This window comes from Capronia epimyces, assembly GCF_000585565.1.
Source record: "Capronia epimyces CBS 606.96 chromosome Unknown aczIQ-supercont1.8, whole genome shotgun sequence".
Taxonomy (NCBI): Eukaryota; Fungi; Ascomycota; class Eurotiomycetes; order Chaetothyriales; family Herpotrichiellaceae; genus Capronia; species Capronia epimyces.
Window position 1 is genome coordinate 1195789 of NW_006912911.1, and position 15067 is coordinate 1210855.

General features: G+C 53.4%; 6 protein-coding genes across 6 annotated transcripts; all 6 read right to left on the reverse strand.

Annotated features, from left to right (window-relative positions):
* Window positions 1–95: 95 nt before the first annotated feature.
* A1O3_08839 (uncharacterized protein) lies at window positions 96–2621 on the reverse strand (the record flags this gene model as incomplete). The annotated part of the gene is made up of 2 exons (XM_007738935.1): window positions 96–713; window positions 780–2621. The coding sequence occupies 2 exons, from the start codon at window positions 2619–2621 to the stop codon at window positions 96–98; spliced, it is 2460 nt and encodes an 819-aa protein (XP_007737125.1).
* Window positions 2622–3084: 463 nt separating this feature from the next.
* On the reverse strand, window positions 3085–5034 carry A1O3_08840 (uncharacterized protein; the record flags this gene model as incomplete). The annotated part of the gene is made up of 1 exon (XM_007738936.1): window positions 3085–5034. The coding sequence occupies one exon, from the start codon at window positions 5032–5034 to the stop codon at window positions 3085–3087; it is 1950 nt and encodes a 649-aa protein (XP_007737126.1).
* Window positions 5035–6216: 1182 nt separating this feature from the next.
* Window positions 6217–7545, reverse strand: A1O3_08841 (uncharacterized protein; the record flags this gene model as incomplete). Its single annotated transcript, XM_007738937.1, has 2 exons — window positions 6217–7252; window positions 7304–7545. The coding sequence occupies 2 exons, from the start codon at window positions 7543–7545 to the stop codon at window positions 6217–6219; spliced, it is 1278 nt and encodes a 425-aa protein (XP_007737127.1).
* A 647-nt stretch (window positions 7546–8192) lies between these two features.
* A1O3_08842 (uncharacterized protein) lies at window positions 8193–9312 on the reverse strand (the record flags this gene model as incomplete). Its single annotated transcript, XM_007738938.1, has 3 exons — window positions 8193–8516; window positions 8569–8773; window positions 8822–9312. 3 exons carry the CDS (start codon window positions 9310–9312, stop codon window positions 8193–8195), a joined length of 1020 nt encoding a protein of 339 aa, XP_007737128.1.
* Window positions 9313–10676: 1364 nt separating this feature from the next.
* Window positions 10677–11423, reverse strand: A1O3_08843 (uncharacterized protein; the record flags this gene model as incomplete). The annotated part of the gene is made up of 1 exon (XM_007738939.1): window positions 10677–11423. One exon carries the CDS (start codon window positions 11421–11423, stop codon window positions 10677–10679), a length of 747 nt encoding a protein of 248 aa, XP_007737129.1.
* Window positions 11424–11987: 564 nt separating this feature from the next.
* Window positions 11988–14748, reverse strand: A1O3_08844 (uncharacterized protein; the record flags this gene model as incomplete). Its single annotated transcript, XM_007738940.1, has 4 exons — window positions 11988–13147; window positions 13200–14533; window positions 14597–14623; window positions 14681–14748. The coding sequence occupies 4 exons, from the start codon at window positions 14746–14748 to the stop codon at window positions 11988–11990; spliced, it is 2589 nt and encodes an 862-aa protein (XP_007737130.1).
* Between the last annotated feature and the right edge of the window lie 319 nt (window positions 14749–15067).

Consider the following 15067-nt stretch of genomic DNA (forward strand, 5'->3'; position numbering starts at 1 on the left):
TCGAAGAAGACGCTAGCGTGTTGCTCGAAGACCGCTACGCAAACACAATGCCTCCCGAAGCCACCCCCCCAAGTCACTACACCCGGGAATGAACCTTACCGGACCTTCTTGACAGACCCCGTTCGGCATAAGGTCCTCACGTTGTCCAGGAGCCCTCGGACGAGCTCCTCGTATTTACTAGGCCGACCGTCTCGAAGATTCGCAAGCTCCACGCGGATTTGTTCAGTGCTGATCTCAATCTCCAATTCGTGTTCCTTCTCCGGTCTGTTTGTGTAGCTCACTTGAGTCAGATCGATCTGGTACCCCAAATGTCTATAGCTCATCCGATCTTTCTTTCTGTCACGTCCGCCACCTGTCATCTCTGTAAGCCACTGACGCTCGCCTTCCCATGGACTTTCAATGGAGATGGAGATTCTGTAGTCGAAATCTGAATTGGGGTTATAGATATCGATATCTGCGAGTCGTGACTTGATGATTTGCGCCTTGAGACGATTGGTGGATTCGTCGATTGTGCTTCGAACCCGAGGCTTATGTCGAGGATTGAGCCACGTTAAGATGCTCGGTGCCAGGTTTCGCCGGCCCTCCTCTGTCAATTCGTAGAACTCGTCATATTCGCGAGGATGATCGTAGCCGATCACCGGACGGCCCGTAGAGTCGCGCATTGTTTCGTGCACCAGATCGTTGAGAAAGGTATTTAATATTTGATGTTGAGCCTGAAACCACCATCAGCATTAGCCCTGTAACATACCGAAAAAGGGGGGGAAAGATGTAGTGCCTACCACGGTCATGGAAGTCTGGAAGCTGGTCCTTCCCCAGAACTTGTCACGATTGAAAAGCGCTTCCGTTTCCACTGGGAGAATGAGACGGTGCCCAGTCTGTTCGTCAACAATAGAGCCAAGTTTTGCCTCAATCTCAAACACGGCTCCGGCCCCGGGGGCTTCAGCCATCCCAATTGTCTGGTAAATCCAATCACTGACTCTGCGCGAGAGATCTTCGTAGGGAACCACGTTTGTGATGCATGGTTCCCAGCGATTTTGATTTTGATTTTGATTTTGATTTTCAGCTGTATCTGCTGGAGGAATACCATGATCTTGAGGTTGACCATTCGGAATGTGATAGGTTGGGGTGTCCTTTCTGACCAGAGGGTGGTTTCTCGCCAGTGCGACTGCCGGCGGTGCGTCGATGAACCTCAAAGGTCTACTTCGAGCGCTACGAGCAAATATAGGAACATCATCTCGCCTCCGTCTCTTCCTCGGTGGTTGTGGTGTGGCATTGGCACTAGAAACTACGCTCGCAGTCCGTTTTAGTGTTGCCTGGACGGTTGCTGGAGGACTTGTATGGGCGGAGAAGGGGGATTGTATGGATTGTATGGATTGTGGCGTGGTGTTGTCCACTACTGCAGTGCCCGGGCTTGGGTGGTATATTTGATGCTGGGGCGTCGCTCTCGGTTCTGCCGATGTCGATGCCGATTTAGGAGTCGTCTCGTGCTGGTGAGCCTCATCAATCCGGTTAGGTGGTTCCTGAGGCTGCCCGTCTGATTCGCGAAGTTGCCCATCTGATTCGTGAAAATGCCCGTTTGAGCCTTGATCAGACGAAGCTTGCGCTGGAGGATGTGAGCCTCGATCAGACGAAGCCTGCGCCGGAGGATGTGAGCCTCGATCAGACGAAGCCTGCGCCGGAGGATGTGAGCCTCGATCAGACGAAGCCTGCGCTGGAGGATGTGAGCCTTGATCAGACGAAACCTGCGCCGGAGGCTGAGAGCCTTTCCTCGTCTCTTCTGGCAGTGACACACTCGCACGACGTGGAGACGGTTTTGGAATTGTCTTGGGACTGACACTTTCGATGCTTCGCTCTCTCTCCCGCATTTCGCCAGAGGTTCTTGGTATGCTTCCGTTGCGAGAATGCTCCGACTGCCCACGAGGCTGCTGATTGTACTCTCTACTCTGCGCGGAGCCTACAGAGCTCGCAGATAACCTTCTGAAACCCTCCTGGCCCTGCGACAGTGGTCGGTGCTGGTATGGCGAGGGACGAGGATATAAGGCTGGCGGACCCAACGGTGTCGCTGGCGCGAGAGGAGGATGGAACTGAGCCTGAGGAGACAAAGTGCGTGAACCTGGGTGCACGCTGCCATTCGAGGATGACGCGTCTTCTCTGGGTGACGGGGCGTTGAAAGCAGCATACGCCCCAGGATGATGATAAGTAGCGGCTGAGGATGGTGTTTGGTAATGGTGGACCGATCCAGGCGTCGGCGGTTGGGGAATTGAAGGTGAGGGCGCGAGGGGCGGCTGGTATGGATGTGAAGGCGGTATACCCTCACGAGGCGTCTGAAATTGTCCATGAGGTCCTGGGCTTTGCGCATACGCTGGTTGTCCTGCTATGCCTGGAGTGACCGCAGGCGGTGAAATCTGCTGGCGCGGTGACTGAACCGCAAAGTACGAACCATTGGCAGGTGATCGGTACTCGGCGGCAGAGAGAGGTTGCGGATGCGCCTGCGAGCGATCGGGATAGGATTCATAGGATGGTGTGGGAATGGGTGTGTGATCGTGGGACTGTGTTGTATGCAGTCGAGGAGGCGGCTGTCGCTGGGCTGAAGAGTCGTTCAGCATCGATTTCAGATCCATGGTTGCTACAGTTGGACCAAAAGCACCATATGGCGTGCAGCTGTGTAACGGCGCTGTGATCTTGCCATCAACAAAATGCTCTGGAGGGTGGGTTAGTTGTCCATGGTCGGCTTGTTGTTGAGGGCTGACATCGCACAGACACGGTTCTACAGGAGAAAAGGCAGAACGGCGCCAGCGCGACGCCAATGCCACCTCTCCGCACTTCACCTCCCTCCCCCTTGGAACGTGTCGAAGACCACACATCGTACGTTACACATATCACCATTGGCCAGATCTATGATACTGATACACATCTCTCATTCTGAGGATATCTACTCGATGATGCTATCTATATCTAATCTGCCAAAAGGGTATCAAATCTGGAGCAGTTTGTGTGCTCGCCGTAACATAGTACGAGATCACGTGAAATCTAGGACGGCAGGACGGCAGGTGGTCGCCCAGCCGGCCAAAAGACAGAGACACACTATTCGGGTTCCTGGGTGGCCGTCATGATCAATGCTTCACCCAGACGGTCGTAGTCAGCTCCTAATTGGGGCGACAAATATGGCGTCGTGCGAGGCGTATGCGTAATGGACATGGCTGGTTTCAAAGAGATGCTTCCCAGGCTGACATTGCGACGGACTCTCAGAGAGGGTGGACCGAGACCATTTTCGTCATTGGTTGCAGACTCGATGCTGAGGCTACGCCTTCTCAGAAATGCCGGAAGAGCTGAACGTCCGCGGCTTGCGCGTCCTGTGCTGCTTGACCGTCTCGACTCGCGAGCTGCTCTCGCCTCCGGACCAAAGTTGACTCTGTCTCGTAATTTATGGATGGTCTGGATCAAAGCCAGTTCTATGGCGACACAGTTCTTAATCCGACACATTCTAGGCCAAGTCGCCCTCTCTCCAGCCATGGTGGCTTCAATCATGAATTCGGGAGTCGGGTTCATCATCATGTGAAGATATTCCGCGGGGTTTATCTCCGGCAGGATGTTGATGTCTCCAGTATACTGTTGATTAAAGACAGAAGCCCAGCGATACCATTGCTGAGGAAACCCGAGATCCGCTATCTGTTGTGCGCGATGGATGATCTCTCGTCGAAATAGGCCCTTTGCCACTTGAAGAGGACTGCGAGTCGGTAGGGGTGTTGTTGGTTGCCGACCTTGAAACCTCTCCTCCGGTTCGAGGAAGGCTCGAACATGTGGGTTGACCTGAGACACGATGAAGAAATTGACGTTGAACATTTCAGAGAGCTTCCTCATGGGAATGTCGTGGTCAAGGGATCCGTCCACAAATGTCTGCTGAGCGTTCTGCATCCACAGCCTTGCTTCTTTCGTGACAACATCCTTCTCGTAAATGTTGACTGGTGAAAAGACATTGGGGACTGCACAGGAGGCACAGACAGCAGACCAAACGAAAACGTCTGGAGCGGTCACGTAGTTGAGAAGGCGTGGCTCCGCGCTGCTGGCACTAGAAACACAAATGTTGAGGGTGCGACCCGTCTTGTAGTGCGCTTCACGGAAGGTGATGTCGCCCAGCCACAACTTCATCACCCTCTTGAGGTTCTCCATATCGAAAAAGGCACCCGAATACATGCATGTCCGTAGCCGATTCACCACCCATCCGACTCTGCCAGTCCCCGGAGGGTCAAAGACGGCCAAATCCGAGAAGGGGAAATTCTCCAGGACTTCAGGCATCCGCTCATCGGTCCAAGTTCCCACGATGCCTGCGACGATGCTCCCCGCCGATGCCCCTGAGATGATCTCTGGTAGCAGTTCGGCTTCCCACAAAGTCTTGACCACGCCGACGTGCTTCATACCAAGCACTGCCCCGCCAGACAAAGTCAGGGCAGACCGTCCAAAGTACTTGAGCGCATCTTCCAACGATTGCTGATAAAATCGAACCTCTGCACTGGGAATGTTGTACCGCACAGTCACCTCAGCGAAGGTGTCGATGGTTTCCAGGACCATGTTGATGTAGTCGTCTATCAGATATTTGGTCCCGAACCAAGAATGCTTGTATAGTCGCAACATGTTCATGCCTCCGAGGTCACGACTGAGGCCCGTTCTTAGCAGGTGTTGCATGCCACTCAGGTCCGAGGTAGCAACGGCCTTTTGCAGCATGACAATCTGAGTCTCGATCACATCGGGGTTATAGCCGGGTTCTATCGATTCTCTTGCTTCCTTCCATGCCTCATGCCCCTGTATCTTGTCCAGCGCAATCGTACACTTTTCGTACTCGGCGAGGGAGGTGGCTTCGTTCATACATCTCGTCAATGATTCGACGGCAGTTTCGGGTGGCTTCCGACTGAATCTTGCTATTTCATCCGCCAGCATCCGCAACCGTTTGCTGGGTAAACATAGCTTAACAACATCGGCGTAGATGCCCAGGCACGACCAAAAAAGCTGGGTGTGCAAAGGAAGGAGAATGGCCATGATGAGTATGTCCAGCGGCCATTTGGAGGTGATAGGTCAAAGGCTCAGCTTCCAAAGAGAGATCTAGAGCGAGGGCCCTGTGCAAGACGGAAGACGAGTTGAGCGCGAGGTGATAGGGATTGTGGCAGTTGTAGTCGTAGTCGCGCTGCGGAAAATGCCATATCATTCAAGGACAATATGGCCACCCGGGTGCGTGACCATGGTCTGCGTGACAATCGCTTGAGAACGAATAGAGCAAAGACACCAATCAACACGACGCCAAAATGTCGGAGGGTTGGCAGATGACAGGCTTGATGTGCGACGCCACTGTCATGCGACGGGAGGCCGAAGAGGAAACGGAGACCGCAGGCTGGCACCGTCAAACTAGTAGGTAGGTGGTCAATAACAAGTACGGCAAATAACAAACTACCGTACGACTATAATGAACCATGTTAACAATATTCATGGACGAATATGTCAGTTCCCACTTGCCAGAAGCAAGTTGTACTGGTGGTACGACTACTGATATACCTATGACCTCAACTCTATGGAGTATATGTACCACCGATACCTAACTACCTCACCTACCTAGGTATTAATATTTGCCCGACTTCTGAGGGACCACAGTATCATCTTCCACCATCTCAGGTACACCATCCATGGCGATGGTCCAGCCGAGGAGATGCACACGATTTCGGAGTCTCTATGCAGATATGACTGCATTACAGGCCGGGCCGACATCCTAGGCGATTGGCAGCCGTTCTATCGCATCGTCAAACTGGGCGTAGTCCTTCTGTCATGCAGCGGCGCGTGATGCAGGTTGTCAGACGAGTGGCCCGCCTGACCGGCCTACTTTGCAGTTTTGCCCCCGACCCCTTCCACTGTCCACTGGCAGACGGGGAGGCAGGGGGCAGGGTGTCATAGACTTTCTACCATGATGACAGCTTGCGCAGGATCGGATACAGCCGATTTGACGTGTCTCGCCAGTCTCTGTATAACACGCCGATACGGACAACGGAATGAGTTATGCATCTCAAGCGTTACTCCTGCCCCTTCAATACTGGTATCACCAAGCTCTGTTGAGGGCTCTGACTTCACAGATGTCGATATCAGTGGTCGAGGCGGACCAATCTATGGCACGGTGTCGAGGTTGGTCAAAGTGTAGAATAATGACGAGACTGACTCGCTTCCTTTCACATCTTCTCACCCTGTCCTAACTGTTGTACCTTCCAGTTTATGTTGCTCATTCGAGCCGTCCGCGTGCCGGGCGGACTGGGGGACGATGTCAGTCTCTTTAGCATCCTCTTCGCTGGGCGTCAGCGTCCTAAGCCACTCCGCCAGGCCCCGTCGCAGTCGAACCGAATCTTCATCTTCATGCCAGAAGTGCCCAGCAGCATTTACTCTGATTGCCGTGAATCGCGAGCCCGGTCGTGAAGCCAAGTCCGCTGTCCATCGTTGCAATTTTCGGTCCGAAGTGAAGACATCTCTGCTTCCAAATAGACAGCAGCACGGATGGACGGCAAGCTCATGATACTCCTCTCGCTGCGGACCGGTGTCCCGTCCTTTGCGGGTGAATTTTAGCTTCGAGAACATGGTCGTAAACCCAGCAACTGGCGGTAACAATGGCGAAATCAGGACGTACGCAACTGACGGTAACAGCAGCGCTGGTACCGCCGTCTGACCTTTTCTGTCTGATCCTGGACTAGGGCCGACACGGGGACTGATCTTGCGACGAACTCTGTCGATGCTTTGTCTGACCCGGTCTCCATCTATGCTTCTCCCTGACGATTCACGGCCAACTCGTCGGCTGGCTGCATCTGACTCGTATCCTCCCACAATTGCACCCCGATTTGGCCTTTTAGCGTCCTCTCCGTAACCACCTCGATTTTGGGGGGAGGACGGCGTTATGGGAAACATATGCGAATCCAGATAAGCTTTTGTATCTCGAGATAAGTCCACTGCACGAAGTCTGATCTCACTTTCTGCCGTCCCTGGCAATGGTGACTCCCATAAAGCTGCGATGATGTCGGTTGGTGGTAGGTGTGAGGCGATGATGGAACCGTACGAGTATCCTCCAAGAATGAGGACAGGCGGCACACTGGTCCAGCCACTCCCACCTTCCACCATGGATCGGTAGAGTGCATCGATGTAGCACAAAATGAATCCATAGACTGAGACGTAGTCTCCCAACTCGGCCTTGCCTGTCCAAGAAGTCCGACCTGCAGAACCAGAGGCGCCCCTGTGCACGGTTAGTTGAGACTGGACCAGTACCACAGAGCATCGACGGCACCTGAAATTGAAGGTTGCTAGAATGCAACCACACTGAAGCAGGGCACTGCCCGCCAGGCGCACAACAGGATCATCATATGAACCGCCCAGAGGTGCGTAGGGGTGGGCAACTATGGCGAAAGACTTGCCGAAGAGCTGAATAGTTTGTTCCGTGATCCTCGGGTAGTAGAGCCGGCAGTCAAGCTCAAGGTCGTCGTGAATGCTAGGAATGGCAAAAGAGCAGTTGGCTTTGGGAAGAGACATGAGTGCCAATACTATCGGTAGCCTTTTGCCGCGACAGCGATAGCTGAGCGCAACTCCAGGAACACTTCAGTGGCAAAGATGTGTCATGGCAATTGAAGAGAAGCGGGCTTCATCATCTCCATCTCAATGGGACAGCAAGGCGAGCGGTAGGCTCAGACTCAACTGATTGACATACTAATTAATATTGTAGTATAAATCTGGAGGTTCCCCCGCCCGCGCACCCACAGCCTTGCTTGATATTTACTTGAGATAGAAAGGGCAGCTTAGCCGATCCCAAGTCATGCCCCGTCTTCAAGATCGATTGTCGAACGAAATTCCTTTCTCAACCACCGTGGACCGTGGTGAGGACGTCTGAAACAGGTCAGAGATTACAATCCCTTTAGTTTGAGCACGATGGCGTCCAGGGTTTGAATAAATCGTAACTCGGAGCGCTTGCGCCACTCGATATAATTCTGTACCCCACCACAAACACGGAACCAACTGTGTGAAGCTTGCGTCATGACTAGCATAGCCATTGGTTTGAGGACATAAATTCATCCTGCAGGTCTATCCAAGACTGCTGTTTCGTAAGATGTCATCATGTTCATGTCTGGTCAGCATCATGCCGACGACTGCCCCTGGCGTCATAGAGCCGGCTTCGATATTCTCTATCGCCGTTCCTTCCGAGCCCGCTCAGGGTTTCGTCGCTTTTGGCCCCTGTCTCGGCTTCCATCCGTCTCGACAATCTCGGGATCAAGTTCCACGGCTTCATCCGAAGCTCTAGCTTTGCCCTTTGAGGATTGCTGTCTGGAAGCGATGGGACGGGAATTCTCGTCCGCCATTTCGTTGTGGTTGCGGTAATGCCTGTCTTTCGAAGACGAAAGTCTTTTCGATTGCCTGCCCGGTTTTCCAGCAGCAGCAGCACCGAGAGCACCACTTCCCATGACTCCACGGCCTTCGCTATATTCCCATCCCTTGGTATGATGCATGTGCTTTGCCCGAGAGTCAGTGTGGATGGCAAGACGAGGACGGGATATCACTAACCTGATGTGGGCCCCAGAGATCCGGGGTCGCAGAATGGGCTCCGTCTCTTTTCTCTGAAGCGGTCGGAAAGCCCGAGATAGTAGCCCTCCGCTCCTCAACTTTCCTTCCGTGTCGACGCTTCAACCAGATGGCAAGCCATGTGAGGAGTGCGAAGCCGACCGCCAGAATACCTAGCATAAGGATCCATCGCCAGTGTCCCTCAATCCTACACGTCGATCAGCCTTTGTGCCAGGATGATAGTGCTCATACGTACCAGGACTGGTGAGAGGACGAAGCTGAGGCCGACGTGCTTCCTGTGGCCGTGTTGGTGGCTTGCGGCGGGGAAGTAGATGTGACGGTCACGACGGTTGCAGACGTGGGAGACGTAGTTGCTGTGGATGCAAGCGGGTCGACGCCTTTACCCACTTGTGCGCAGAATCCCGTGAACCATGTCTGCAGCAGTTGGCGATCGGCCTCGATGGTGCATTCGCCGGCGCAAATCGAATCCGGAGTGCCATAAAGGGCTTGCAATAGACTGCTCTGACAGAAACAATTCTCGTAGGTGATTTCACTCGTAGTTGGAACATTGGGTGGTACGCAGAGAGATTGCGCCTGTAGGAGAACGGTGCAAGAGAGGGCGCAACCGGGAAAACTGCTAGAAGATGATGTTGGGACAATGTTCTGGGCTGAGGTACGACGAAAGAGGGTGACCAGGACGATTGCAAGGGTCGAGAGGGAGAGGCGCATTGGTCTTGGTGAGGACATGTTGCAACCGCGGCCAGTCCCAGCGTACTCTGTACAAGTTATCGCAGTTGAGCGGGCGCAATGGAACAGATCCAGGTAGTGAGCGTGATTGGACTGGTGGGGATGGAGAAGATGAATGCTAGTAAGAGCAAACAGCGGACATGCTCAGGCGCATCGTTCCAGATCCGGAATGGGATTCAAACGAGTGAAGGTGCCGCTGCCACCTAGCTAGATCAGCATTGCGGAGGAAGAAAGGAGGAAAAGAGAAGGCGGGAGATGAAGGCGAGAAGAAGGAGCCATAACTTCAAGGAACATTGATGGAAGGATGGACGGCTGATCCTGGCAAGAATGGAAATGGGACATGGAAATGACAGGCGGGGATGGGTGGAAGCAAAGGGTGGCTGTAACATCCAGTAGTACATACCTGCTCTCCCGGGAGGCATTGACCCAAGGTACCTACTACCTAGTAGGTGCCTAGTGGTGGTTATAGAGCTACCTGAGGTACCTACTGTACCTATCCGTAAGTTGACCAAACTTAGTGCTCGGAGTGCACGGATAAGTGGTAGGTAAATCATATAGGTAGATATAGGTACAATACAGCAGAAGCTGGAGTGACAGCCCACGGCCACTGGTCGACTGACAGCTCTTTAGGCGAGAGTGGCAGGTCCGGAAGATGGGCATGGGACCTGAGTCAGGGACCTGAGGTAGCACCACCAGTACGGAGTCCTACTACTAGTATAGGCTGCAGCCGAGTGCCAGCTAGCCGAACCAGAGCAAGCCATGAAGCCAGAAGGAAGATTGCAGACGCCTGTCGAACGAAGATCGGGCTGGCATGGTCGCCAACGTTTCGAGCTGAAAGCCTGTATACATGGCGCCAGTGAGATGACTTGATTTCACTGACACCAAATACTGTGTCGACAGACGTACATACTCCGTCCAGTATAGGCACTGGGACGGGGACAGAGACTGCTGAGGGCTTAGGGGCCACTAAGCCTAAGGAGCCCCTTACCTAAGCCCCCTAGGCCTAAGTCTCCTAAGCCCGAAAAAAAAAACAGCCTAACCATGCTTATTAACCGTGCAAAGAAGCCTAAGCCCCTAAGCCTTTGGGGCTTAGGGGCCTAAGCCTGAGTCTCTTTGCCGGGTTGAACTCTAATACGCTCTTTTGCGAAAGGACCATTGGGATTTGGGATTTTTTGAACGTCATCGCACTCTCGCCTTCTTTGGATTGTCCAGGCTTAGTTGGTTGGTAGAGGGGGTCCAGTGGTCGTCCCGGGCTTCTAGGATGCTTGGGTCTGTTTTGGTGCTGTCTGGTTGGGCGTTGTGGCTAAGGCCTTTTCTCCAAACGAGACCTGACCAAGCGACTCACTCCTCGTTCTCTGTCTCTTTCAATTAACGTGCCCGGCCCTCCCGACACGCCTTGGATCCAAGCCATTAACCTTGCCATAAACCCACTTCAAGCCGGCCGTACTGGCTGCCATGATCAACGCACTGGTCCCAAACAAAAGCACTCTCTGCGTCGGCTCCAGCACGGCGAACAAGGGATATGGATAGAACCCATTGGCCTGGTAACACAGCTCGATCCAGTACCAGTAGACAAAGGCAATGACGGTACTGAGCGCGACCGCCGGCACGAGCGTGATGGTCCACGGCGGACTCAGCAGCAACAAGTCAATCAATAGAAACACACTCGGCGCCAGATGGAAACTGGCGTCGGCGGAAAACGGCAGCTCGAGTTCCTTGGGCACCACCAGCTCCGGATCGATCAGACGGAGGCCCCAGTATAAGATGCTGATCAAGACCTCCATGGGCGCCGAGCACACGGACAAGATGTTTTTGCCCACGAACAGCCGCCGCGACAGCGAGAGGTCGGCCAATAGCCCGAGCATGAATGTCGCGCTGGCTAGTGCGAGCCCGATGATGGTCAGGTACTGGAAGTGCCAGCCGTACGCTTGACTGATGGGGTTCGGGTTCTCGACGAGGTAGTTAAAGGAGTAGGCGAAGCTGGCCAGTCCCAGCGTGTGGACTAGAGCAGAAAGGCTGTGAGAGGGTGATGCAAGTCGTTGTAGCGGGTGTTTCTGGACAAGTTTATCCAAGGTGGACGTGGTGGTAGTACCGGTGGTGGAGGTGGCCATTGCTACCGGAACAAATGAAATCAATAATGATGAACAATAATATGCTACGTACAGTAGAGGTATATCAGTCGGCGCCGGCGCTGTGTAGCAACAAGAAATCTAGAGATGATGTGTCTATCTGTATCAGGGGGAATGAGATGTGGCAGAGAGCAAGAATTACTACTGTAGTGGTGGCAGGTGGTGGTACTAATTAATAATAATATTAAGCCCAGAGGAAGCCCGCCAGGGTTTTGTAAGCATACATGTAAGGATCCGATCTGATGCCGACGTGCCTACTCACTTTTATATAGAAATCCGCCGCTATCAAGTTCATTGTCTTTGTACCATCTCTACACCTCAGTGCAACTCTGTGTTGATGTCGTTCTAAATCATTCGGAAGCATTGAAGCAGCGCCATGCCCCTACACACCCTCTACCGAAACGACAGACCTCTAATGCCATCAACGCCCTAACCCCTACGCTCCAGAAATGTTCGGTCAGCCAGAAGACAGTAATCAGCCCCATATGCCCAACCCGTGTGTATTCACTGTGCGCTTTTCATCGCTCATCACTCGTCCGACGGGGATCAACCAAAGAATTCCCCAGTGACCAAGGTTTCCCAGCTCATGCCTGTTCTCCAAACCTCCTCCATGATCTTGCGAGCACGACTCACTTGACACAGTCCCAGTTCCTCCGCTCCCTTGATGCGACTCAGCACCTCCGCTCGGTCCAACGAGTCTTCAGCTTCGACCCCCGCTGTAAACATGGGAAACAATAGACAAGCTTCAGCGCTTCCACCCGCCCGGATGGTTTGGAGGATCTTGACAACCTCATGCACCGCCTTTTGCACCTCTGGGTCACTGCGCGGTAAGTTGTGGATGCGGCGAAGTAAATGGACCAGTCCCGCCGCGTGAAACGCAGAGTTGGTGGCTAATGACTCTTCTGCGTCCTTCTCAGACATGTCCAGGTAGGCCGAGTTCCGCCGAGAACCCGCCAACTGTGCCTTGGTGAGTTGAGGGCTGTGGTGCGAACATTGGATCTGCTCGTGATTGCGCGCCTTTTCCAGGTCGACTCGCAGCTTCTCCGCCTTTTTCAGTATCTCCATCGAAGGTCTCCAGGACTCATTGATTTGTCCGGTGTCCGGGTCAATCCTGCCACCAGCCTCACACTGTCGAGCCAACAGAGCGATTTGCGCTAGGATTGAAACACACCGTGTGGTGAACCCGAGCAAACAATCAATCGTGTAATCGTCGTCATCGTCACCATCATCATCTGTCAAGGACAATTCCTTGGCTGAAGTGCTGTCCTCGTGCGAACTGGACCAGTAATTCCCGGCAAAGAGCGGCTCTTCATTACGTCTCCCAGACAACGACCCCAGCACGTCGAGGTATGCCAGCCATCTTGTCAAGAAGTACATGACCGGATCCTTGCGTGAGATCGAATTCGGCCCGCCTCGAGAGCGAATGATGCTCCGTGCAATGCTGAGATGGTTCTGCCAAGGTATCGACACTCCGAAACTCGAAGGCGAGATGATCTCTAAAGAAGCCAGCATGATAGCTGTGGCCAGATTCGCGTTCGAAATCTCCGTGTTGGACACATTGTCCAGAGTCTGCCGTAGCGAGGGAAAGACATCTCGAACCCACATGGCGATCCGGTTGACCGGTTCCGGATGGTTCAACAATCTCGCTCGGTGACATGCTGAATAGGCAAGTAAAAGATTGAGAAGGTTGGGATTATCCACCGCCACTACTGCCATGTCAGTGTCCAAAGCATACAAGAGTCAACCGTTCGTACATACTCTTTGGTAAAATTGTTTTGAATGGATTTTCCGGACAGTCATGCGGAACAAGAATTCTAGCCGTGTGGTTGAGGAAGTGATGGAAATACAACAGATTCATCGGGTTTTCCGATAGCGTCCGCGGTAATGGTTCCAACTTTCGAGGTATCTTGATCTGCACCGGCGCATTGTAGTATCCACCTTTTGCAAACACCGTCTCTCGACTTGCAAGGCCAAAGCCAAACTCCGATACACCAAGGTCAGTGCCGTGCAGCCAGGACTCAAAATCACTGTGCTCGGAGGGAGACATGCCGGAAATGGCCATGGTGTCGTTGTTTCGAGGAATATCAAGATCCACATTGCCGCGGTCTTGACCATATGTCTCGGTCTCCGAGTACGACACCATTCGCTGATGGAGCGATCCACGTCTCGGGATTTGGTCCTCTTGGAGGGTGTTCTGGTCGGGTTGATAAGGTGCTTTCGTATCATCCGGTTCTGGATCCTCCGACAGCAGAGAGCTCACAGAGATGCGTCGATCCTCGTTGTCCTGTGAAATGTGTGAAGTCGCAGAGGTCGCTGGTGTCAATGGATTGTTTAGATAAGACGGGAAGAAAGTAGGGGTGTTTGGGTTGAAATGGACTCGAGCTGGCTCCTCTGTTTCATTGAGGCCGTACGAACTCGCCCGCTGGTCACTTAGGCTTCTCCCATAGCTATCTGTCCGCGGACTTAGTTTCATTCTCTTCGCGCTGTAATAGGGCGAGTCCACAGATTCCTGATAACCCATCGGATTGGAAGTAGGCATGGGTGGAGGCATCTGCATGGACTGTCCGGTGTTGAGATTATAGATTCCATTGTTGAGATTGGGACTCCCAAAGCTCGAGTCTGAAGGGGAGGGGTACGACGGGAGGGAGAGAGTCTGCCGCAACGAGGGCATTGAAGGGTGGTCTTGGAGACAAGAGTTGATCACCGTGTCGCCCCATTGCGGAGTGTGTAGTATAGGAGGAGGTGGGAGTATGGCTGGATTAAAATCCGAGGCGGGGAGAGAGACATCGTTTGTGAATTGGACGGTAGACGGTGGCACCGAGTCTGGTGCAGGCGGATTGACGCTGTAAGTTGAAGGAGGCTGTGATCGGACATAGGACGCTCGAGGAGGCGATATCTGACCCTGCGCACCGTTCGAGTGACCATTTGATACAGGCTGCGATGTAGGTTGCGGGCCGCCAAAAGATATCATCTGTGCGCCAAACTTCCCATCGTCTTTCTTTCTACTTCGACCATCCCAGTTCAATCGGATGCTGTAGTCGCAGGTTTCGCCTTGTCGTTGACAGTTGATGCATGTGGGCTTCTCCTCTCCACTGCGGCCTGTCAGCATGTACATTCGAGGCGACGATCAATCGGGTAATAATAGAGGGTCGTACCATTTCACTTTCCTGGACTTGCAAGGCCTACAGATTCGTAGGTCAGTCAATGTCAGCCCATCCAGCCGCGGTCGAGCCACTCACCAGCAACCATTCCTCGAGCGTTTCTTGACCTCTTTTCCATCCTGATCGGGTTTCTTTGGGCGCGGCATGGCGTCAGAGGGACTGCTACCGAGGACGACAGGACGACGACATCAGCGCAAAGGACGGAGACGAGAGATCCGAGGATGTGTGCGGCATGAGTGCAGGGGCTGCATGTCGGAGTGCGGAAAAGTTCATGTACAGATAAGCAGGCGATGAGGACGAGCGAGAGCGAGGGCGAGTTTAGAGTCGAGGACCGCAGAGGCGGGACACAGACTCCTTGGAGTGGTAAAGACGGGTACCGCACGGCAGAGGACATGCATAGTCCATATGGAAAGGCACTATTCTTGCACTTCTGCTGCTAAGTCCAGTAGCAGTTAGGCGGAGGGT